General features: G+C 43.3%; 1 protein-coding gene across 1 annotated transcript in view; it reads left to right on the top strand.

Moving 5' to 3' along the window:
- Positions 1-25,914, top strand: part of hk1 (hexokinase 1) — a 105,091-nt gene that overhangs the window by 44,972 nt on the left and 34,205 nt on the right. Inside the window, exons 5-9 of the mRNA XM_059653199.1 lie at positions 13,377-13,472; positions 17,094-17,193; positions 18,092-18,275; positions 18,806-18,961; positions 23,125-23,358. Coding sequence (XP_059509182.1) covers positions 13,377-13,472; positions 17,094-17,193; positions 18,092-18,275; positions 18,806-18,961; positions 23,125-23,358 — 770 coding nt within the window. The remainder of the gene's footprint in view (positions 1-13,376; positions 13,473-17,093; positions 17,194-18,091; positions 18,276-18,805; positions 18,962-23,124; positions 23,359-25,914) is intronic.

Here is a 25,914-nt window from a genome sequence, read left to right as displayed (position 1 = left end):
ACAGTGTCAGCCCTGCTGCTTCAGCTCCAAGCTCTGGTTTCCAGGAGCTGCAGCCGGAAACAATTCCTGCACAAATTCTGGTCCCAAGTACTGGAAATATGTTTGACTTCCCACGTAGACAAGGAGCTGCATGCCACGGCTTTGAGCTCTCTGTCCTTGAATTACACCATTAAGTTAAACCCTTAAGATTGTCTGTAAAATCAAATAACATAATTTCCCATAGGACCTTGCTTCACTAGATTTTTGACTATTGCCCTTAGAAACTATAAACTAAAAATGAAGACTTTATAAGCGATATAAGTAGTATAAATACTCACTTGGACCTTATTCACTTAATCAGTTGTTTCCCCGAGCCCGCCATCACATCTTGACACGCCTCCTGGACTGCCCCACCGCGACGCTGCCACAGGAGTCACCTCCCGGACTGCCCTACCGTGACACTAGTTGTATGGTGTTTTTCTGAATTAGAAGTTTTACACACAAGATGCAAGGAATCATCTCTTATCTGCTTCTAACCACCTGTCACCGTTGAGTTGCATACAATCAACAAACTTGCCCTTTTGTTCTTTGAATGGATGATACACATTGTTTCTACAGGGCCAACGCATTGATAGTGGTCATTGCAGGACATACCGGAGGGTAAAAGGGAACAGCCAGTGGTCATTGTGCATATTGGTACTAATATAGCTAAAAAAAAACGGATAAGGTCCTAAAAACAACACAGAAGAAGAAAGAAAGTTGAAATGTAGGTCTTCAAAGGCAGTTATCTCAGGATTACTACCATTGTCACAAGTTGGTCATAGGAGAAACAGCAATATATATAGGATGAATACATGTTTGTCATTTTTATAAATGACCTGGATGAGGGCGTAGAAGGATGGATTAGTAAATTTGCAGACGACACTAAGGTCGGTGGAGTTGTGGATAGTGACGAAGGATGCTGTAGGTTGCAGAGAGACATAGATAAACTGCAGAGCTGGGCTGAGAGACAAATTAAGTTTAATGCGGACAAGTGTGAGGTGATGCACTTTGGTAGGAGTAACTGGAAGGCAAAGTACAGGGCTAATGGTAAGATTCTTAGTAGTGTAGATGAGCAGAGAGATCTCGGTGTCCATGTACACAGATCCTTGAAAGTTGCCACCCAGGTTGACAGGGCTGTTAAGAAGGCATACAGTGTTTTAGCTTTTATTAATAGAGGGATCGAGTTCCAGAACCAAGAGGTTATGCTGCAGCTGTACAAAACTCTGGTGCGACCGCAATTGGAGTATGGCGTACAGTTCTGGTCACCGCATTATAAGAAGGATGTGGAAGCTTTGGAAAGGGTGCAGAGGAGATTCACTAGGATGTTGCCTGGTATGGAGGGAAGGTCTTATGAGGAAAGGCTGAGGGACTTGAGGCTGTTTTCATTAGAGAGGTGACATAATTGAGGCATATAAGATAATCAGAGGGTTAGATAGGGTGGATAGGAAGAGTCTTTTTCCTAGGATGGTGACGGCAAGCACAAGGGGGCATAGCTTTAAATTGAGGGCTGAAAGAATAGGACAGATGTCAGAGGTAGTTTCTTTACTCAGAGAGTAGTAAGGGAATGGAACACTTTGCCTGCAACGGTAGCAGATTTGCCAACTTTTTGTACATTTAAGTTGTCATTGGATAAGCATATGGACGTACATGGAATATTGTAGGTTAGATGGGCTTGAGATCGGTATGACAGGTCGGCACAACATCGAGGGCCAAGGGGCCTGTACTGTGCTGTAATGTTCTATGTTCTATGTTCTATGGCTGAAAAGATGGTGAGGGGCTAGAGTTTCTAATTTGTGAGGCATTGGATGAGTTCTGGGGGAGGTGGGACCTGTACAAACTAGATGGTTTACACCTGGGGAGGACAAGGACTGATGACCTTATGGCGGTGATTGGGGGGTGGGTACTTGGCCGAGTGTTTGGGGAGGGTTTAAACTAACGTGGCAAGGGGTTAGGAGCCGGAGGAATAAGGCAGTACGTGCAGAAACTGAGGAAGACGTAGAAACGAAAGTGAATGTGACTAAAAACAAGAATAGGTAGGGAAACGCTGCTGAAGAGATCGGGGAGGTGGTCTGAGATGCATGTGTTTCAATATGAGAAGTACCATAAGCAAGGCAGATGAACGTAGAGCTGTAGTTAGTGCTTGGAACTATGACATTGCAATTTGAGAGACTTGGTTGAAAGAGGGACAGGACTGGCAGCTGAGTGTCGCAGGATTTGTGGGTTTTGGATGTGATAGAAAGGGATGCAAAAGCGGGTGGGCAGAGTTGCATTAATGGTAAAGGAGTATCTCAGTTGTATTGAGGAAGGATACAACAGAGGACACATGCAGTAAGGCAAACTGGGTGGAAAGTTGAAATCACAATGCTGGGGGTATACTATAGGCCTCCCAATAGTCAGCAGGAGAGAGAGGAGAAATATGTAGACACATTTTGGAAAGATGTAAAAATAATAGGGCTGTTGTGGTGGGTGATTTTAACTTCTATGTTGACTGGGACTCACTTTGTGCTAGGGTCTTGGATGGTGCAGAATTTGTAAGCACCATTCAGGAGGATTTCTTGACACACTATGTGAACAGCCCAACCAGGGAAGGGTTATACTGGACCTGGTTTTGGGAAATGAGCCCAGTCAGATGAGTGAAATTCCAGTGGGTTCAGGAGTAGTGATCATAATACCATGAGATTTTAAGATACTCATAGTTAGGGATAACAGCCATCCTCGGGTAGTAGTGTTAAACTGGGAGAAGGTGAACCACTACAACATTTGGCAGGAACTGGAGAATATTGATTGGAGGCTGCTGTTTAAGGGTAAATCTACATCGGACATATGGGAGTATTTCAAACAGCAGTTGATAAGAGTTCCGGAGTGGCACGTTCCTGTGAAAATGAGGGATAGGTATGACAAGTTATGTGAACCTTGGATGACCAAGGATGTTGTGACCTTGGTCAAAAAGGAAAGGTAAGTATACATCAGATCTAAGGGATTGGAACTGACAAAACCATTGAAGCATGTCAGGAAAGTAGGAAAGAACGTAAATGAGGAATTAGAAGGGCTAAAAGGGATCATGTAAAGTTATTAGTAAACAGGATTAAGGAGAGTTTGAAGGCTTTTTATACATTTAAAAAGCAAGAGGGTAACTATGGAAAGGATTGACCCACTCAAGGACAGAGGAGGGAATCTGTGGAACCAACTGATGTAGGTGAGGTCCTAAACGAATACTTTGTCAGTATTTACTAAAGAGAAGGAATTGGTGGATGATGATCTCAGTGAAGGGAGTGATGCATCTATTAAAAAGGAAGCATTATGCATCGTAAAGCATCAAGGTAGAGAAGTCCCCAGGTTCTGAGGATCTATCCCAGAATATTGAGGGAGGCAAGATGACAAATTGCTAGAGCATTGACAGACATCTTTGTATCCTCTTTGGCCACAGGTGAGGTCCCAGAGGCCTGGAGAATACGCAATGTTGTCTCATTGTTTAAGAAGGGTAACAGGGGCAATTCTGGAAACTGTAGGCCTATGAGTCTCACGGCAGTAGAGAAATTATTGGAAAAGATTCACGGGGACAAGATCTTTACGCATTTAAAAGCAAATTGACTTTGGGGAAGGTCGTGTTTCACTAACTTGATGAGTTTTTGAGGTGGTGATGGGATGATTGAGGGAAAAGCAGTTGATGTTGTCTACAAGGACTTCAGTAAAGCCTTGACAAGTTCCCCCAGTGGCAGTCTTGTACAAAAGGTGAAGTCACATGGTATCAGATGTGAACTGGCAAGATGGATGTAGAACTGGCTTAGTCATAGGAGTCAGAAGGTAGTGGCGGAAGAATGTTTTTCAGAATGGAGGGCTGTGACAAGTGGTGTTCCACAAGGATCAGTGCTGAGACCTCTACTGTTTGTGGCCCATATAAATGATTTGGAGGAAAATGTAGCTGGTCTAATTAATAAGTTTGCAGACGATACAAAGATTGGTGCTGTGGATAGTTAGGTGGATTGTCAAAGGATACAACTGGATACAGATCATTTTGAGATGTGGGCAGAAAAATTGAGGATAGAGTTTAATCCAGACAAATGTGATGTGGTGCATTTTTGAAGGTAATGTATAAATGGAAGTTATACAGTGAGTGCAGAACCTTTACAATTATTGATATGCAGATGGACCTGGGTGTGAGGGTCCACAGATCACTGAAGGTAGTAGAGCAGGCCTGTGGTATGTTTGCTTTCATTCAAAGGGATGTTGAGTATAAAGATAGACGGATTAAATTGCAGCTTTATAGAAACTTAGTTAGGCTACGTTTGGAATATTGTGTGCAGTTCTGGCCACCACAATACCGGAATGATATGGATGCTTTGGAGAGGGTACCAGGAGAGATTCGCTAGGATATTGCCTGGTATGGGGGATTTTAGCTATGAGGAAGGTTGGTTGCACTGGGTTTGTTTTCACGAACATAGGAGGTTGAGGGGCAACCTGATAGCTGTTTATAAATTTGTTGAATGGCTTTGATAGAACATAGAACAATACAGCACAGAACAGGCCCTTCGGCCCTCAATGTTGCGCTGACCTGTGAACTAATCTAAGCCCCTCCCCCTACACTATCCCATCATTATCCATATGCTTATCCAAGGACTATTTTAAATGCCCCTAATGTGGCTGAGTTCACTACATTTGCAGGCAGGGCGTTCCACGCCCTTACCACTCTCTGAGTAAAGAACCTGCCTCTGACATCTGTCTTAAATCTATCACCCCTCAATTTGTAGCTATGCCCCCTTCTACAAGCTGAAGTCAGCATCCTTGGAAAAAGACTCTCACTGTCTACCCTATCTAATCCTCTGATCATCTTGTATGTCTCCATTAAATCCCCTCTTAGCCTCCTCTCCAATGAGAACAGACCCAAGTCCCTCAGCCTTTCTTCATAGGGCATGCGCTGCAGACCAGGCAACTTCCTGGTAAATCTCCTCTGCTCCTTCTCCAATGCTTCCACATCCTTCCTGTAACGGGGTGACCAGAACTGTGCACAATATTCCAAATGAGGCCGCACTAGCGTTTTGACCAGTTGCAGCATGACGTCACGGCTCCGGAACTCAATCCCTCTACCAATAAAACCTTAAACACCATAAGCCTTCTTAACAGCACTATCAACCTAAGTGGCAACTTTCAGGGATCTACGTACATGGACACCAAGATCCCTCTGCACATCCACACTACCAAGAATCTTTCCATTGACCCATTATTCTGCCTTCCTATTATTTTTCCCAAAGTGAATCACCTCACATTTATCCGCACTGAACTTCATTTGCCACCTTTCAGCCCAATTCTGCAGTTTATCCAAGTCAACCTGCAACATTCTTCCACACTCCACCACTCCACTGACTTTAGTGTCATCTGCAAACTTACTAACCCATCCACCTATGCCTGCATCCAAGTCATTTATAAAAGTGACAAACAGCAGTGGTCCCAAAACAGACCCTTGAGGAACACCACTAGCAACTGGACTCCAGGCTGAATATTTTCCATCAACCACCACTCGTTCCCTTCTTACAGAAAGCCAGTTTCTAATCCAAACTGCTAAATCTCCTTCAATCCCGTGCCTTTGTATTTTCTCCAATAGCCTACCATGTGGTACCTCATCAAAGGCTTTACTGAAGTCCATGTACACCACATCAACTGCCCTTCCCTCATCCCCATGCTTGGTCATCTTCTCAAAAAACCCAATGAGGTTTGTGAGACATGACCTGCCCTTGATGAATCCATGTTGATTATCTCCGATCAAATTGTTGCTTGCTAGATGATTATAAATCCGATCTCTTATAATCCTTTCCAAAATTATTCCTACAACAGACGTAAGGCTCACAGGTCTATAATTTCCTGGGTCATCTCCACTGCCCTTCTTGAACAAGGACACAACATTTGCAAACCTCCGGTCCTCTGGTACTAAACCTGTAGACAATGAGGACTCAGAGATCAAGGCCAAAGGCTCCGCCACCTCTTCCCTAACTTCCCAGATAATCCTCGGAAAAATTCGATCTGGCCCAGGGGATTTATCTGCCTTTCACACCTTCTAGAATTGATAACACCTCCTCCTTACTAATGTTAATCCTTTCAATTCTAGTAGCCCGTAACTCAGTCATCTCCTTTACAATATTCTCCTGTTCCTCAGTGAAAACAGATGAGAAATAATCATTTAGCACCTCTCTAATCTCCATAGGGTCCACACACAACTTCCCACTTCTGTCTTTGACTGGCCCTATTCTTCCCCTAGTCATCCTCTTATTCCTCACATACCTATAGAAAGCTTTAGGATTCTCCTTTATTCTGCCTGCCAATGTCTGCTCATGTCCCCTCCTTGCTCTTCTTAAATTTCCCACCTAGGATATTAGTGCCCCTCTGGTTCAAGTGGAGAGTGGAAAATGTGAGAGATTTTTTTTTCCCCGTGGTGGAGGGGCCAATTACTAGGGGACACAGGTTCACAGTGCAGGGGAGAAGTTTAAAAGAGCTGTGTGAAGCTGGTTTTTCACAGAAAGGGTGGTGAGTGCCTAGAACATGCTGCCAAAGGAGGTGGTGGAAGCAGGCACAACAGAAACACTCAAAAAACATCTGGATGAATACATGAATAGGAAGGGAATAGGGGAATATGGATCCTGTAAATGAAGACAGTCTTAGTATGGAAAGGCAAAATATGTTGGTGCAGGCTTGAGGGCTCAAGGGCCCCCTGTGTTGTAGTGTTCTTCGTTCTTTATACACAACACTCCAACTTGTGATTAAACTGCCACTTCCGTCTGAAAACATCCCCAGATCTTCCGAATAATCAAAAACAGGACATCAGCCTGAAAGATGTGTGTCAGGATCCTTTGGAAATTCTAGTGCATTGACTAAGGGGGGATTTTCCTGGGAAATTGAAACTTTCAATGGGCAATTTACTGCTAGCTGGACAGTTCGAGAAAGTCCCCAACTCTAATTTAGAGTCAGAGACTTCAGAGAGTTTGAATTACTTGCATTAATGTTTGATCAGGAAAAGCTAGAAGTTATAGACCCTGCTTAATTATTGGTTAACTATTAGTGTGTTCCCCGTCCACACTTGCCACACATCTCCAAATCATTTTTAATAGCTTCCCCAGGATCCAAGTAAGACTTGACCTATGTGCGCTCTCCCAATCCTGAACCCAACGCAAACCTCTGACCCTTTGACTAGTCCCCAGCCAGCTACCCACTCATCCATGTCATTGACCACTTACACTCATGTTACACATCCCTGCCCTTTACCCAATTCTTTAACTCAAACTTCATTCAGTAACGTACTATAAAACTGCTCAAATGCCCTTTACCTGTTTGGTGTGTAAGTAGATGAGTGACTGTACCAGAATATAGCAGTGATGGACAAATGGGGCATGGCCTGCTCTGTTTGCCATACCCTGAAAGGATTGAGGATGGTCTTGCACGTTTCTGCTGCCTGTAGCGCCAGAGATTAGTGCCAGAAATACAGATGATGGATACAGCGTATGAAAGCACTTGCAAGAGCAGCATTCTGATGAGCAGCTGCTGCTCTGGAAGATGCAGCCCATGATTAAACCTATCCTGAGATAACAAGGTGCAGAGCTGGATAAACACAGCAGACCAAGCCGCATCAGAGGAGCAAGAAAGCTGATGTTTTGGGCCGAGACCCTTCTTCATCCAGCTCTACACCTTGTTATATCAGATTCTCCAGCGTCTGCAGTTCCTACTATCTCTGAAACAATTATACCTAGCCTGCCTTCTTTCAAGGAGCAACATAGTGAGACGTGGTTGTAAAATAGCACATACTGAGTGAAGTACAGCAACATTTTAATGTGACACTAACATTCTGTGGCAGCAAGCCATGTAAATAGAGTCCATGGATGGAGGGTTGGCTTCTGTGAAGGCCTGGGCTGTGCACACCACCTTCTGTAGTTTCTTACAGTCCTGGGCAGAGCAGTTGCCATACCAGGCCATTATGCACCCTGACAGTATGCTTTCAGTGGTGCATCTGTAGAAGTTGGTGAGGGACCTTATAAACATGCCAAATATCTTGAGCTGCCCGAGGAAGAAGTGTTGATGTGTTGCCTTGACAGTTGTATGTATGGGTGAAGCCCAGGACAGGTGGTCGGTTATCATCACTCCAAGGAACCTGATGCTCTTCACCTTCTCAACCTGTGTTCTGTTGATGTAGATGGGGGCGTATTCTTCTCTCTTCTTTCTGAAATCAGTGAAAATTCTTCAGTTTTGCCAATGTTGAGAGAGAGGTTATTTTGTACAAGGTCACCAAACTATCTATCTCCCTTCTGTATTTTAACTCGTCATTGTTAGATATACATCCCACTATGGTGGTGTCGTCAATGAACTTGTAGATTGTGTTACCAAATTCCAAACAAATACAGTCATAGGTGTAAAGGGAGTACAGTAGGAAGCTGTGGATGCGTTCTAGCGGAGGTCTCCAGTGTTGAGTGTTATTGTGAGGAGGTGCAGTAGCCTACGGGTCAGAAAGCTGAGGATCCAATTGTAGAGGGCGGAACAGAGACCAAGATCCCGCAGTTTTGAGATCAGTCTGGAGGGGATAATGATGTTGAAGACAGAGCTGCAGTCAACGAGCAGGAGCCTGATGTAGGTGTCTTTTGTTGTTCAGATGTTCCAGGGATGAGTGCAGGGCTAGCGATATGGCACCCTCTATGGACCTGTTATGTCAGTAGGCAAACAAGAGATCAAGGGAGGCTGGAGTTGATATGGGCCGTGACCAGTGCCTTGAAGCGCTCATTGAAGCCAGAGCTATTAGGCAGTAATCATTAAGGCACACTGCATGTGTTGTCTTGGGTGCAAGGATGATGGATCCCCAACATTGCACATGTGATCATGGTGACATCCTGTGTTAGTGCCACGCTTGCATGGGTCAGGGTATATAAGGCTACTACACCACTGCTCCTTAGAGATTGGGTCTCCGGCAAGAGACTGGAGGACTTCTGAAAACTCTTGGCAGTGAGTCGTAAAGCACCCATGTATGACAAGCTGCATCTTACATATACTCGCAGTGCATGGTAGCTCCCACTTGCATCCTTTTGAAGTGACAACCTTTTGCTAGTCCACTGCAACTGTGAGATTGTGGTGCTAGTTATAATCCACACGATTGTGCTGACACTAAGCGTCCAGGATTGCCTGACCATTAGACGGAGCATTGCACTTGCTTACCAAAGTATGGCAAAGGCTATGATGTGAATAGGTTCCTGCATCACATGTCCTTCTCAGCTGAAGTCCTCAGGCAGCTCGGCCTTGCCAAATTCAACAGGTGAACGTTAGCCCCCACTGGTCAAGCCTCTGTCTGGGATGGAATTCTTAAAGTCATCATTGGTCTACCAGTTGCCTCAGCGGTCACTGTCTTCCTATGTGCAACTACATGAGTGCACTGCTCACCAAATTGAGACTCTGGATATGTGCTTGGTGCATTGTTGAAGCAGGCAGTTGTACCACTGCATTCTCATGCATTTAGACTGTTGTCCTCCAAAGTGTCAAGTAGAACAGAGGTGTCTCTGCAGCAATCAACCCTTACTGGAGTGATGATGTTAAAGGTGCAACAGACTGCTATGATAACTAGAGATGAGGGGTAAATGCAGTCCTTCACACTTCTCGCTTGCGCGCTGTCTCTGTATGTTAGCAAGAGTTGGTGTAGGAGGATTTGACAGATGAATGTGTGGTTTCAGAGCTGGTGCAAGGGGCAGGGATTCATATTCTTGGATCATTGGGATCTCTTCTTGGGTAGAGGTCTCCTGTATAAAAGGAACGGGAGATTAGTATCCTGGTGGGGAGATTTGCTAGACCCACGCAGGAGGGTTTAAATTAATCTGGCAGGAGGGAGACCCTCTTTGAGAAGGTGACCAAACAGGTAGATGAGAGTAAACCGGTTGATGTGGTGTATATGGATTTCAGCAAGGCGTTCGATAAGGTTCCCCACAATAAGCTATTGTACAAAATGCGGAGGAATGGAATTGTGGGAGATATAGCAGTTTGGATCGGAAATTGACTTGCTGAAAGAAGACAGAGGGTGGTAGTTGATGGGAAATGTTCATCCTGGAGACCAGTTACTAGTGGTGTACTGCAAGGGTCGGTGTTGGGTCCACTGCTGGTTGTCATTTTTATAAATGACCTGGATGAGGGCATAGAAGGATGGGTTAGTAAATTTGCAGACGACACTAAGGTTGGTGGAGTTGTGGATAGTGACGAAGGATGCTGTAGGTTGCAGAGAGACATATATAAGCTGCAGAGCTGGGCTGAGAGGTGGCAAATGGAGTTTAATGCAGACAAGTGTGAGGTGATGCACTTTGGTCGGAGTAACCGGAAGGCAAAGTACAGGGCTAATGGTAATATTCTTAGTAGTGTAGCAGAGAGATCTCGGTGTCCATGTACACAGATCCTTGAAAGTTGCCACCCAGGTTGACAGGGCTGTTAAGAAGGCATACAGTGTTTTAGCTTTTATTAATAGAGGGATCGAGTTCCGGAACCAAGAGGTTATGGTGAAGCTGTACAAAACTCTGGTGCAGCTGCACTTGGAGTATTTTGTAAAGTTCTAGTCACCGCATTATAAGAAGAATGTGGAAGCTTTGGAAAGGGTGCAGAGGAGATTTACTCAGATGTTGCCTGGTATGGAGGGAAGGTCTTATGAGGAAAGGCTGAGGGACTTGAGGCTGTTTTGATTAGAGAGAAGAAGGTTGAGAGGTGACTTAATTGAGACATATAAAATAATCAGAGGGTGAGATAGGGTGGATAGGGAGAGCCTTTTTCCTAGGATGGTGATGGCGAGCACGAGGGGGCATAGCTTTAAATTGAGGGGTGAAAGATACAGGACAGATGTCAGAGGTAGTTTCTTTACTCAAAGAGTAGTAAGGGAATGGAACGCTTTGCCTGCAACGGTAGTAGATTCGCCAACTTTAGTCGTCATTGGATAAGCATATGGACGTACGTGGAATAGTGTAGGTTAGATGGGCTTGAGATTGGTATGACAGGTCGGCACAACATCGAGGGCTGAAGGCCCTGTACTGTGCTGTAATGTACTACGTTCAATGAAAAAGGTTGTGAACAGTGCAAAGGTCATTGAGAACAAGTTAAATACTAAAGGCAATGTCAGTAATCGTAGTACTAGACAGGGCAAGCAAGAGAATGGCAAGAAGCAAGGGTAGTCTTGGTTAAATTGCATTTATTTCAATGCAAGAGGCCTGAGGGGTAAGCACATGATCTCAGGGCACGGTTGGGTACATGGGACTGGGATATTAAAGCTATTACAGAAATATGGCTGGGGGAGGGACAGGATTGGGCAGCTCAATGTTCCGGGGTACAATTGCAATACAGAGGATACAAGAGGAGGTGAGAGAGGAGGGGGAATTGTGATTTTCTTTTTTAGGGAGAACATTATAGCAGTTCTGAGAGAAGGCATTCTTAAGGGTTTATCCATTGGTTCTGTATGGGTAGAACTGAGAAAGGGGGAGATCACTTTGACAGCATTTTACTACAGAACCCTCAATAGCCAGCGGGACATTGAGGAGCATATGTGTAAGGAGATTGCAGATAGCTGCAAAAATAATAGGGTTGTAATATAGTGGATAATAATTGTGGCTTTTAACTTTCCTAACATTGTCTGGGACTGCCATAGTGTTAAGGGCTTGGCTGGAGAGAAATTTAAGTGTGTTAGGAAGAATTTTTCAGGCAGTTATGTAGAGGGGGCCTACTAGAGAATAGGCAAAACCTCACCACTTCTTGGGAAGTAAGGCGAGGCAAGTTATGGAAGTGTTAGTAGGGGACGGTTTTGGGACCAGTGACTATAACTCCATTAGTTTTAAGAAGCAATGGAAAAGGATAGGTCTGGTCCACAAGCTAAAGTTCTAATTGGAGACAAGGCCCATTTTGATGGTCTTAAGCAGGATCTTCCAAATCTAAGAAGGTTTATTAGACTAATACCTGGAATGGGTGGTGATAATGGGAACTGCAAATGCTGGAGAATCTAAGATAACAAAGTGTGGAGCTGGATGAACACAGCAGGCCAAGCAGCATCTCAGGAGCACAAAAGCTGACGTTTCGGACCTAGACCCTTCTTCAGAGAGGGGGATGGGGAGAGGGTTCTGGAATAAATAGGGAGAGAGGGGGAGGCGGACCGAAGATGGAGAGAAAAGAAGATAGGTGGAAAGGAGAGTAGAGGTAGGGAGGAGATAGGTCAGTCTGGGGAAGACAGACAGGTCAAGGGGGTGGGATGAGGTAGTAGTTAGGAAATGGAGGTGCGGCTTGAGGTGGGAGAAAGGGACGGGTGAGAGGAAGAACAAGTTAGGGAAGCAGAGACAGGCTAGGCTGGTTTTGGGATGCAGTGGGGGGAGGGGACGAGCTGGGCTGGTTTTGGGATGCAGTGGGGGAAGGGGAGATTTTGAAGCTTGTGAAGTCCAAATTGATACCGTTGGGCTGCGGGGTTCCCAAGCGGAATATGAGTTGCCGTTCTTGCAACCTTCGGGTGGCATCATTGTGGCACTGCAGGAGGCCCATGATGGACATGTCGTCTGAAGAATGGGAGGGGGGAGTTAAAATGGTTCGCGACTGGGAGGTGCAGTTGTTTATTGTGAACCGAGCGGAGGTGTTCTGCAAAGCGGTCCCCAAACCTCCGCTTGGTTTCCCCAATGTAGAGGAACCCACACCTGGAATGAGTGGGTTGTCTTGGGGAGAAAGATACAAGCCTAGCCCATCTAATCTCCCGGAATTTAGAAGAGCAAAATACAACTTGATTGTAATACGTGCGATCCTGAATGATCTTGATGGAGTGGATGTGGAAAGGATCCTATGTCTCTTGAAGGAAACAAGAACTAGATTTAAGACACAGATGAGGATTTTTTTTTGTCAGAGAATTGAGAGATTTTGAATTTCTTCCTCAATAGGTGATGGCAGCAAGTTCCTTGAATATATTTTAAAAGCAGGTTCCTGCTCCTAACTTATATGTTTGTCTGTTGAATTTGTATATCAGAACCCTTGTGCCACTTGTCTTTTTATTATTAATGAGGACAATTGCTCCATCTGTATTTGTAATTTCCTCCTCAAATCTGTCAATTCTCAGCAATAAATGCCACAATTTTATTAAGCAATTTTTATACAATAATAGAAGAATTCAGTTTGAAACCAGATAGCATGAAGCAGGGATTTATCAAAAGGATGCTTCAAAAATGAAACTGTCATAGTTTACTAAGGCTAACAGGCCTTCAGTTATTTATTTTTAAATTTATTTCACTATTTCACTTTATAAAGTTTGATTTTAGTGTGCATTGCTGTTCCATGAAACTTAAGTATTAGCCACAGAATTTTTAGATAATGTTCACGTAGTCAATTTTCTGTTACAGAGTGTTCTGATCACATGGACAAAAGGTTTCAAAGCGAGTGGAGTGGAGGGTTCAGATGTGGTGAAGCTACTTCGCAAGGCTATTGACAAGAGAGGGGTATGTTTAAGAGTGAATAAGATCAGATAAACTATTGTGCCCTTATTGTGATTTCTATTTCCAACATTTGCATTGATCTGGATATTGCAGCATGAATTTTAAGAAACACGTAATAACAAGGTCATTATATTCATTGAATGATGTAACTGCTTATTACTTTTTTGCAGTACTATTCAATGGACACATGTCATGTTCTGATCCCTGGGCAAATCTTGAACTCTGGCCCTAGAAGCTTTTTAATTGTGAGAGTGCCTTAGAGTCTCAGAATGATTACAGTAAAGAAAGGTATCAGTTAGCATTTGTCTTTGCTGGCTCTCCAAAGAAGCAGTTCACCCTGTGCCACTCCTCAGCATCTCATTACAACCTTGCACTTTCTTTTTTAGCTGAATTCAGATCATTCATGAAAGCCTCAATCAGAACTGTCTCCATCATGTTTTCAGACAGTCCATCCTAGATTAGGTGAGATTACCTACAGTGTGGAAACAGGCCCTTCAGCCCAATAAGTCAATACCACCCCTTGGAGCATCCCACCCAGACCCATCCCCCTATAACCCACACACCCCTGAACACTATGGGCAATTTAGCATGGCCAATCCACCTAGCCTGCACGTCTTTGGACTTGGGAGGAAACCGGAACACCCAGAGGAAACTCATGCAGACGCAGGGAGAATGTGCAAACTCCACACAGACAGTTGCCCGTGTCTGGAATCGAACCCAGGCCCCTGGTGCTGGGAGGCTGCAGTGCTAATCACTGAGCCACCGTTCCGCCCCGTAACTCTGAGGAATGTTTCTTGGTTCACCATTACCTTCGTCAGTTGCCTTACATCTGTGCTCTTTCATTTTTTGGTCCTTTAACCAATGGCAACAGTTTCCCTTTCACTTCTGTCCATAAGCTTCATGATTTTGAATACCTCTGTCAAATCTCCTGTCAATCTTTTCCAAGGGCAACAGTCTAGAATTCTCAAATTTGTCAATGTAACTGAAGTTTTGCATACCTGGTACCATTCCTATGAACTTTCTCTGCATCCCCTCTAATGGTACCTCACCATTTCCAAAATTATAGCAGTCGGATCCGGACATAATGTTCCAATTAAAGCCACACCAGTTTACAACTTTATCCAAGTTTTAACATAACTTCCTCGCTTTTGCATTGTCGACCTATTAATGAAGCCTAGGATAGTGTATGCTTTGTTAACTAGCTCTCAACCTGTTGATGCACCTTCTGACTTATGCACCTGCACACTTAGATCAGTATGCTCCCATCAACCTGTCACTGCTCCTCACACTTCTCAACACTTCTAAGCTTTGTAACGTCTCCACATTTCCAGGTTGTTCCCTCTACAGCAATGATTCACGTCATTAATGTGGAAAGAACAGGACTTCTAACAGCAACACCTGGGGAACTCAACTCACTCCGCAACATCCTTCCTCAGTTCAAAAAAAGTCCACTAACCATTGCACTCTGCTTCCTGCCACTGGGTTTAAAAAAAATCACTCAACCAATTTCATGTCACTGTTGCTCCCATTTCTTTTATGCTATCTCTTTTATTTAAAGTTGCACATAAATCTGTTGTATGGCATTGTATCAAATACCTTTTGGAAGAGCCCATGTACATCACACCAATAGCTTTACCTTCCCACCCCTTTTTATTGCTTCAACAAAAAGCACACAATTTGCCTCTGACGGATGGTGTGGTTTTCTGTAATTAACATCCACTTTCCTAAGTAGCTTTTAGTTTTGACCCATATTATTGCTTGATGTTTCTCTACCGCCGTAGTTAAACTGATTGGGCTTTAATCACTTCGTTTATCTTTGTACCCTCCCTTTTTTTCCCACAAAAATGTGTAATACACAGATTTCTTCAGTCTTCCTGCACCATTAATGCGTCCAAATTATGGACAATGCCTACACAACTTCCCCTGTTACCTCTGTTTCCTTAGATACATTTCTTCTGGTCTTAGTACCATATCAACTTTAAGTATAGGCAACTTCTCCGATAGCACCATCTCGTCAGTTTAAACCCTTCAGTGTCTTGGCCTGAGCAGCAAATGTTTGATTAAGACAGATGTAAGGAATTTATTTAATACCTCAGTTCTGCATTATTCCTCCAATAAATAAATCTCTTTTTAGTCCCTTATCAGTCCTTGTAGTCTTCTTGCTGGCTTTTTGCTGTCAGTGTGCTTGTAAAAGACTTTTGAATTTCATTTTGTTAGCTGCCAGTTACTTCTGATACTTTGTCTTCATTGCTCCCTATTTTTTATTTTGTCAACTCCCCTCTGAACTTCATGTTCGGTCTGGTTTTCAGTAGCATTATTCCATCTCACTCCGGAGTGAGTTAAGAACTATACTGACAACCAAGTTAATTTTGGCACTCTTCCAGTATTGTGCAGTTGAGCATACTGGAATTTGCATATATTAATACACAGAGCCCTGTTCTTTGCAAAAGAAAAAGTATTGGACTCGATGGGCCAAATGACCTTACTTTCACTCCTATGTCTTATGGTCTTATACATAATGCACTGTGTTTCACCATAGTAAAATAGTTGATAACCATTCTTTGTTGGTATAAACCTGGTGGGCTGAGGGCCCTATTCTGTGCTTTATGGTTCTGTGATTCCCGAGAGCAATGCCTTGCCTGGTTTAAATTTGTACAAAGCTTAGAAGTTAACTGTTAATCATCATCTAATTAATACGTATACTTAATGGCAACACACCTACCAATCAGCACTCATTTCTAATACTGTGTGAAATGTTTTGGGTGATATTCCTATGATTGTTATGGTGAGGGCAAGATGAAACACTTCAGCAAAATGTGTCTTTTTCCATCAATACTCAAATTCTTGTCTATAGTAATACAGGATTAGAGTAGGAATGTAAGGAAGTGGTACTAAATCTTAGTTTGTCCAATGGACATTCTTTACCTGCGTTTCGAGTGTTGCTGGAATATGATTGGGAGCAGGATGCTGAATGGATTTTAGTCACTGGGATATTGGAGCTGCTTCTCCCGGCTGGGATCCACGTAGGTCAAGAGCAGGATACTTTACTCCAATCCTCTGTCAGGGAGCTGTGGAACCTTTACTGCTGGTGCATTCTCATGAGTGAGTCGTAGACACAGTATTAATGTTTAATTTGCTTCATTTCAATGCTGAAGGCAACAGCATCACTTTTTTTTTAAAGAATCTCTGGCCGGGTAGTACAATTAACTTCATCTTAGCCCAAGACATTTTGGGAATATGCATAGGGTTGGATGAGATTTCCTAAATTAGAATGATTCATTTTGAGGGGCAGATCGAATGATTTAAAAATAAATGGACTGGATGACCTCCTTTTGCGCTCTCATGGGCAGTCAGGAAATATGTTTTCATTCAGTGGTTCCCTTTGATGTATAGGGATCACTATTCTGAGCTCATTTAGGTCTAGTCCGGACCTTGAGCTATGCGCCCAATGTTTGTGAAGCCTCAGAGATTTACCCTGGGAGTACGAGAAGCTGTCAGATCCATGCAAACTTCAAATCCGTAAGTTGAGGGCCCGTGCCGTATCAATGTCCGCTATGTTCAATTTATCCATAAATTGTTTATTTTCCTGAATGTCTGTGGCTAAGAGTTGCTTTCTTTCTTAAGGACTATGATGTGGACATTATGGCTGTGGTGAATGACACTGTTGGCACTATGATGACCTGTGGATTTGATGACCAGCGCTGTGAAGTTGGTCTTATTATAGGTAGAGACTTTTTATTTAATAACTGTCAATTGTAACTGTCAAACTCTTTGCCCAATGTGAGAAATACTGGAAAATCCAAGGGTCAGTTCCTAAGTTACTCCACTATTTAAGATACAAAAGCTATGAACTGATGTCATGCAGTTTTGAGATAATATTAGCCATGAGGCTTGGGGATCCCACACTTCACAGCTACAGAAATGTGGCTGGTGATTGGCGAAGGCAACATAAAAATTTTTTTGTTTTCGCTTCCTTGAGACGTAGCAGTTGCCACACCCCCCCACCCACTGATCACGAGGCAATCACCAGCCCTGATCATATTAATTTTCATACCTCCCTCCCACCAACCCCCATCACAGACCATTGCAGAATGCACTCAAATTCCTGACCAAATTGGAATTACTCCATTCCACTCCACTCCATCCACCCTCTCCCCAGTCCTAAGCACATGGGAAATCTATTCCCTAACCTCCCATTGAACCCCAGGCATGAGGAAGTGCTCCTCTTCTCTGAACAGCAACACCGTTTCACCCTGGAGCCCTTTCTTCCCACGGAGTGCAAAAGATCCTTCTCAAATGTCTCCAGTTTTGTTTACCTGCTATCAAATCTCTGCTGCTATCTGTCAGTTGCTGAAATTGTTAGAGGCCTAAATTTATCAGAGGCCTAATCGCCAAGTCACTTGAGCCTTATGTGTTTTACCCCCTACCAAGCTAGTGTGCACCCTTGCCGCTACTGATCAGGGCTCCCGCAGAGAGAATGATATGTGTTAGCTGTTGGAAGTCAGCCTGTGGTTTGTACCCCATCCAGAGCCAGCATTGGGAGGGGAACAGAAACTTGAAATTTTGTTTTTAAAAAAATTTGCTTCTGAACTGAGAATACTTATCTTTGGATTGATGTGCAGGTACCGGCACTAATGCTTGTTACATGGAGGAGCTGAGACATATAGACTTGATGGAAGGTGACGAAGGACGGATGTGCATAAACATTGAGTGGGGAGGTTTTGGAGATGATGGGTCACTTGAGTCTATCAGAACAGAATTTGATCGGGAAATAGACCGTGGTTCCCTCAATCCAGGAAAGCAATTGTAAGTTCACATTTTGTTTGTTTATTAACAGAATAGCTACATTTTCAAGGTGGCACTTCTGAATGGTAGGAATGTACCTCCAACTTATTAGTTGCCTGACCACCTGGTACTGTCATTTACCAAATAGACGATTAGGCATCGTGTTATCGAGTGAAAGTTGGCCCCATTCTTTGAAGGCAGTGCTTCATTTTTGGGCATCCTGAGAAAAGTGCTGTAGAAAATTTCAGGCTGTATCTTAGCAGAGATTCCTAGCTGGAGTTATACAATGAAAGCTGCTACACTCTGCCCTTGAGCAAGTTGGAATGCTGGCCATTTTAATGCTGAGGTTGAATTTAGTTTGCTGTTTGCCAGTACCTCAGATTTAAAGTGCTGAATACCACAATAACGAAATGGAATTATTTGAAAGCTTATGATTATTGCAAGAGCAGAGAATTTACATATTTTACTGATGCCCAACCAGAAAAGAATTGATACTTAGTTATTAGAAAGTGAAACTAATGAGCTTATATCTATATAAATTAATTGTGCAGGTTTGAGAAAATGATCAGTGGAATGTATATGGGAGAACTTGTGAGGCTCATTCTTGTCAAGATGGCCAAGGAAGGACTGATCTTTGAAGGAAACATCACGCCAGAACTGCTTACCAAAGGAAAATTGGAAACAAAGCACGTATCTGCCATTGAGAAGTAAGTAACACTTGGAGCTGTGCTAATTCTATAACAGCATTTTCTTGCACAGCCTTTGCCTCAGTCTCAAATTGTGAGGATGGCATGTCATTTTTATCCTTCCCACTTCCTTCTGAATATTACTTGTCTACAGCTGCACAGGAATTGATGCTGTTTTCACTTCAGGAAGAGTTTCCTTTGGCATAAGGCTAATAACTTGATTGAGATCAGTATTCTAAGTAGTATTCTGAGATCAGGCAGCTGCTGGAGCCTTGTAGATTAGGCAATCACATTTCAAGTGATACGTGTTATTCATCTGGCATTCACCAGAATGCAGAGGCTCATACAGGAAGATTGAGCTCTGACCTTTTGAGAATGATCCCCTAGATGTAATTTTTTTGAAAATTCACTCGTTGCATGTGAATGTTGCTGGCTGGCCAGTATTTACACCTGTCCCTAGTTACCCTTTAGAAGGCAGTGGTGAACTGCCTTCTTGAACCACTACAGTCTAAGCGTAGTACTGATTAATGCTTCTCAGAGATGAATTAAATGCAGTTTATTTCATAAAATATGGTAAAGTACATTCCAACTCATTTAATCCAAAATTACTTACCAATTTTCACAACTCTTTCCTCCAAGGTGATTTGGTTGCAAAAAAATTAACCAATAATATATATGCTTTTGAACATAACTTTAAATTGTTAAACTAAAATTTTAAATCGTGAATAATGGAGGCATTTTGGGAAATTGGTCAGCACCCTGGAAGTAAATACAGTTTTACAAGATTGGAGTGGGTTGCATTTATAATCATAAAATCATACGATACGGCCCATTGTATCAATGACACCGAAAACATACCACCACCTATACCAGACCCATTTTCTCACATTAGGCCCATAGCCCTGAATATAATGGCATTTCAAGAGCTCATCCAAAAGGTTTATTTTCTTTAAGGTTGTGAGGCTTCTCATCTCCAACTACCTTCCCAGGCAGAGCATTCCAGACCCCCAACATTCTCTGGGTGAAAACATTGTTCTTCAAATCCTGTCTGAGCCTCTTGCTGTTCGTCTGAAATTTATGCTCCCTTGTTATTAGATTAGATCAGATTAGATTATCTACAGTGTGGAAACAGACCCTTCGGCCCAACAAGTCCACACTGCCCTTGAAACATCCCACCCAGACCCAGCCCCCTTATAACCCACACACCCCTGAACACTACGGGCAATTTAGCATGGCCGATCCATCTAGCCTGCACATCTTTGGACTTTGGGAGGAAACTGGAGCACCGGGAGGAAACCCACGCAGACACTGGGAGAATATGCAAATTCCACACAGACAGTCGCCTGTGGCTGGAATCTAACCCGGGTCCCAGGTGCTGTGAGGCTGCAGTGCTAGCCACTGAGCCACCGTGCCGCCCCCTTGTTGACCCTTAGACTAAGCAGAACAGCTGCTTTCCATTCACCCTGTTCGTGCCCCTCATAATCTTGTACAGGATCCCTCCTCAATCTTCTCTGCTGCAAAGAAAACAACCTGAACTAAACTGCTGAGATTATCCAGCTTCATAGCTGAAATGCTCCATTCCAGGCAACATCTTGGTGAATCTCCTTTACACCCCTTCCAGTGCAATAATATCCTTCCTATACTGTGATGGCCAAAAGTGCACACAGTACTTCAGCTGTGAGTTAACCAAAGTTCTGGACACTTCCAACATGTGAGCAGTTCCCTGCTCTTATAATCTGTGCCATGACTGATAAAGACAAGCATCCACTGTGCTGCTTTTACTATCCTGTTAACCTGTCCTGCCACCTTCAGGAATCTGTGGACTAGCACCCCTAGATACCAGTGTTCCTCTAAGCATTGTAATGTCGGACCATTCATTAAATAATGTGGTCTCTATTGGTCTTGTAAGATCCAAGTTGCCAGTGAGAACACTCGATTGATGAACAATCCATCGCTAAACTTGTTGTGGAGTGTCAGGATTTGAAGGGAGAGCAGATACACTCAATAGAAATCTAAATTATTCTTATAGGTTGCAAAATCAAGATGTGCTGAAAGTGAAATGGTTTTTATTTCTTTTTCAACATGCATCACTCTGTCATAAGAATAGGCATTTTGGGCAGTGCCTTGATTAGTTTTATTTTGCTACCAGAGGTAGGCAGTTCAATTTGGATTTTGAGAGGAAAAGGTAGCTGGAAGGTTGCTGCAGCTTGTAAGTCATGGATGAAATTGCCAATGGTCCCCTCAACATAATTAGCTTGGGAGGAGCTGTACAGAATCTGTGGGTGCAGAATAGAATAAAGAAGCCTAGGTACTTCTAAGGCTAGGCTAAACTGTTAAGGAGTCCACAGTCATGAGGTTTTTAAAGAAAATTGCAGGATTCCCTAATTGAAAGTTAATGGAAGGACCCCCACATAATTTATACCTTGAGAAATAACTGGAATGGTGAAGAAAATTTAAGTATGTTCAGGAGGACAGTTTCCAAGGAAATGTGAATGAACCTTCAAGATTTCATAAGATGAGGGAATCCTGTCAGGATGAAGTAAAGCTTAGCTTACAAAGTTGTGTTATAAATTAGTGTTAAGTCAGTTATGCTTGCTTTTGTAGAATCCCTACAGTCCAAACAGCCTATTGAATCCGCACTGGCCCTATCCCTGTCACTCTGTACTTCCCATGGCTAATCCACCTAGCTTACACATCCCTGGACACAATGGGCAACTTAACATGGTCAATCAACCTAACCAGCACATCTTTGCACTGTGGAAGGAAACCTAAGCATCCAGCTGCAACAGCAGGAATGTACAAGTGCCACAAACGGTCACCCGAGGATGGAATTGAACCTGGGGCCTTGGTGCTGTGAGGAAGCAATGCTCATCACTGAGCCACTGTTCTTTGGTAATTTTTGCTTGAAAAGTGTAATTTTGAGGCTGCTCCGGTGATTATTTGCTACAATTTCAAATCTTTTCTAAAGGTCCACCAAAGATCCTTAACAGATTGATAATAGAACTGAAGTCTCTTGGCATATCTTTGAATCCTTAAACTTGAATAAGATTGAAGCTAACGAGATTATTAGGTAGTCTTTTATTATACATAAAAGGAGAAGTAACAATTATTCAAAGAGATAGCATGAACTGAATATGAGAGTCTGCCAGAGTCCTGATGAAAGATGTAAATCCAAAACATTGACTTTCTTGCTCCTCTGATGCTGCCTGACCTGCTGTGTTCCTCCAGCTCCACACTATTGACTCTAACAATTATCCAAAATTAGATTAATAGAATTAGCTTAAGCATTAACTTGGAGATAGATTAACTTGCAGAAGCCAGAATATTTGTTGCAATTGTATTGCATTTGGAATTAGAAGGAAGAAAGGTTAAGCCAGGTAAAATATAAACCAAAAACAGAAGTTGCTGAAAATGCTTAGCAGATCTGGCAGCATCTGTGAAGAAAAATCAAGAGTTAACATTTTGAGTCTAGTGACACTTCGTCAGAACATATTTTGGGGGGAAATTCTGAGGAAGGAACACCGGATCCGAAACATTAACTGTGATTTTTTTTCTTCTTCACAAATACTGCCAGACAGTCTGAACCTTTTAAGCATCTTCTGTTTTTGTTGCTGATTTACAGCATCTGCAGTTCTTTTGGCTGTTATAAAATATAGATCAAATTGTCTAGGATTCAGATGCAGATGAAGCAGTATGAATTTGAAGAGAAGCAAGAGAACTGAAATTTCAAACTAGAAAGCGAAAAGAAGTATACAAAATGGGGAGGAAAAGTAAAAACTAGAAACAAAAGCAGAAGAAAAATCTGGAAAAGCTTAGCAGGTCTGGCAGCATCCATGAAGAGCAATCAAAGTTAACATTTGGGTCTAGTGACTCTTCCTCAGAACCCCAGGCCACTAGTGCTAGGGATATTTAAAGCCAGAAAATGGACCTTAAAGTCCACAATCATGAGCTGTTTAAAGAAAACTGAAGGAAGGATCCCCACAAAATTTATACCTTGAGGAATAACCAGCATTCTGAGGAGAATTAAATGACATACCTGAAGGGCTGTGGTACATTTTCTGAGTTGCTACCAGGAGAAGTGAATAAACTTTGAAGATTTCATAAGAGGTGAGAATTCTTGGGGTAGAGGTAAATGTTGACAGCTCTAGCCAGGATTTAGCAATTCTATGACCTTTGTTTTACAGAAGCAAAGGTGGTTTGCTGAAAGCCAAGGAAATTCTGACACGCCTGGGCCTGGAGCCATCAGATGAGGATTGCATTGCTGTACAGCATGTTTGTACAATTGTTTCCTTCCGTTCGGCCAATCTGTGTGCTGCTGCCCTTGGAGCCATCCTGACCCGACTTCGTGATAATAAAGGAGTGCCAAGACTCCGCACCACAGTGGGAGTGGATGGATCACTCTACAAGATGCATCCACAGTAAGTCATTGCCATCAATTGCCTTACTTAATTTTAAAATAGACCATCAAATTGAACTGCGCAGTCTGCTTTCAAGAATGACCAGCTGACAGTTTAAAGGAATGAAAAGCCAGCTGCTTTCCAACTACTGAATTTAACACCCAGCTCTGTGCACATGTAGGTAGGACAATTTTATTTGAGAGAGTGAATCAATCCTACATGTTTGTTGAATTATTGTATAAATACTTGAGTGAAATCAGATTTCTGTTTTACATCTTTCCTCCAAAGTGTGTAATTATGATACTGGCTATAATCCCAGGGGAAGGTTTCAAATTTTGGTCTAGGACGAGGTGCTGTGGGCGTTAGAAACAGGAATAGGCCATTTGGCCCCTCAGGCCTACTGCATCACTCAGTATGATCATGGCTTATCTGGTAGTATTCTCATCTCCACTTTCTTGCTGCACATCGGAATCCTGCAATGTCCTCTAATTTTTGTATTTCCCTCAAGGTTTAATAAAGTCTCTTTTCTCATTCTTCTAAATGCCAATAGATGTAACCATTCAACTTTTTTGTAGTAAGATAAGCCTTTATGTCCCAGAAATAAATTGAGTGAAGCTTCCTTGAATTACTTCTAAAAGAGTTATTCTTTTTCAAATTAGGAGACCAAAACTGCACACAGTACAGATGTGGTATCAACAGTACTCTCTATTGCTGCAATAAAACTTCCATAGTTTTATAATCCATTCCTCTTGGAAAAAACACCAACATTATATTTACCTTCCTTAATCACTTGTTGTAACTGCACATTCTCTGTCTGATTCATGTACCAGATAACACAGATCCTGTATCACCAATTCTGCAATTTCTCTCCTTTTTGAACAGTGGACTCTGTTCTATACACGCAATATCCTGGCATACTAAAAGACCTCTTGCAAGTCATTGCAGCAACTGAATTTGCTGGGATGTATCCGGAGGACTGATGTCTCCGTGCATATCAAATTTCTAGATGTGGTGACTGCACAGCTTAAGATGTGCACACAGACAGAATGGCTGATTGCTGAACAATCCCCAGGAGCAACAAGTTACTCATGTAGCAGTCCCCACAGTGCAACATGTTCAATTATTAGTGAGAATGATGGTTCCTCTCAGAAGTGCAGCCAGAGCTACTTGGCACTATCTGGTTCAGCTATATTAGAAGGCAGAGGAAGATACGTGGACGGCGCTTCTGAATTATGAAAAGAACAGAAGTTGAGACCACCCATTGACTCACCAACACCATACTTGCAGGGATCAAATTTACAAGAGAAGAGGAAAACAACAACAAACTTCCATTCCTGGACGTGATGGTGGGAAGAAAAGAGAACAGTGACCTCACTACAGAAGTATACAGGAAATCCACACATATTGACCAGGTCTTAAACTATCACAGCAGCTACCCCAAATCACACAAGAAAAGCTGCATTAGGATCCTGTTCAAAAGGACCCACTGCAGCACACCTGATCTGCAGGAGCAAGAAGAACACCTCAACGAGGTCTTTACCAGGAATGGATACCCCCTCAGCTTCATCCACAGATGCCTGGCCAACAGGCACACAACCAGGACACACTAAAACCTGAAACAGTAGCCACCATACCATAGATAAAAAAACATCCTTAGAACTGCCAGCGAGACTACTCAGAGATAATGGGAACTGCAGATGCTGGAGAATCCAAGATAACAAAGTGTGAAGCTGGATGAACACAGCAGGCCAAGCAGCATCTCAGGAGCTCAAAGGCTGATGTTTCGGGCCTAGACCCTTCATCTAAGAGGGGGATGGGGAGAGGACCGCAACTTTCCCCCTGCAGTGGTCGAGAACGCCCTTGACCGCATTTCCCGCAACACATCCCTCACACCCCGCCTCCGCCACAACTGCCCTAAGAGGATCCCCCTCGTTCTCACATACCACCCCACCAACCTCCGGATACAACACATCATCCTCCGACACTTCTGCCATCTACAATCCGACCCCACAACCCAAGACATTTTTCAATCCCCACCCTTGTCTGCCTTCCGGAGAGACCACTCTCTCCATGACTCCCTTGTCCGCTCCACACTCCCCTCCAACTTCACACCTGGCACCTTCCCCTGCAACCGCAGGAAGTGCTACAATTGCCCCCACACCACCTCCCACACCCCCATCCCAGACCCCAAGATGACTTTCCGTATTAAGCAGATGTTCACCTGTACTTCTGCCAATGTGATATACTGTATCCACTGTACCCGGTGTGGCGTCCTCTACATTGGGGAAACCAAGCGGAGGCTTGGGGACCACTTTGCAGAACACCTCCACTCGGTTCGCAATAAACATCTGCACATCCCAGTCGCGAACCATTTTAACTCCACCTCCCATTCCTTAGACGACATGTCCATCATGGGCCTCCTGCAGTGCCACAATGATGCCACCTGAAGGTTGCAGGAACAGCAACTCATATTCTGCTTGGGAACCCTGCAGCCCAATGGTATCAATGTGGACTTCACAAGCTTCAAAATCTCCCCTTCCCCCATTGCATCCCAAAACCAGCCCAGCTTGTCCCCAC

The sequence above is a fragment of the Stegostoma tigrinum genome, chromosome 20 (assembly GCF_030684315.1).
Source record: "Stegostoma tigrinum isolate sSteTig4 chromosome 20, sSteTig4.hap1, whole genome shotgun sequence".
In the NCBI taxonomy this organism is placed as follows: Eukaryota; Metazoa; Chordata; class Chondrichthyes; order Orectolobiformes; family Stegostomatidae; genus Stegostoma; species Stegostoma tigrinum.
This window is presented reverse-complemented; position numbering and strand designations above follow the sequence as displayed.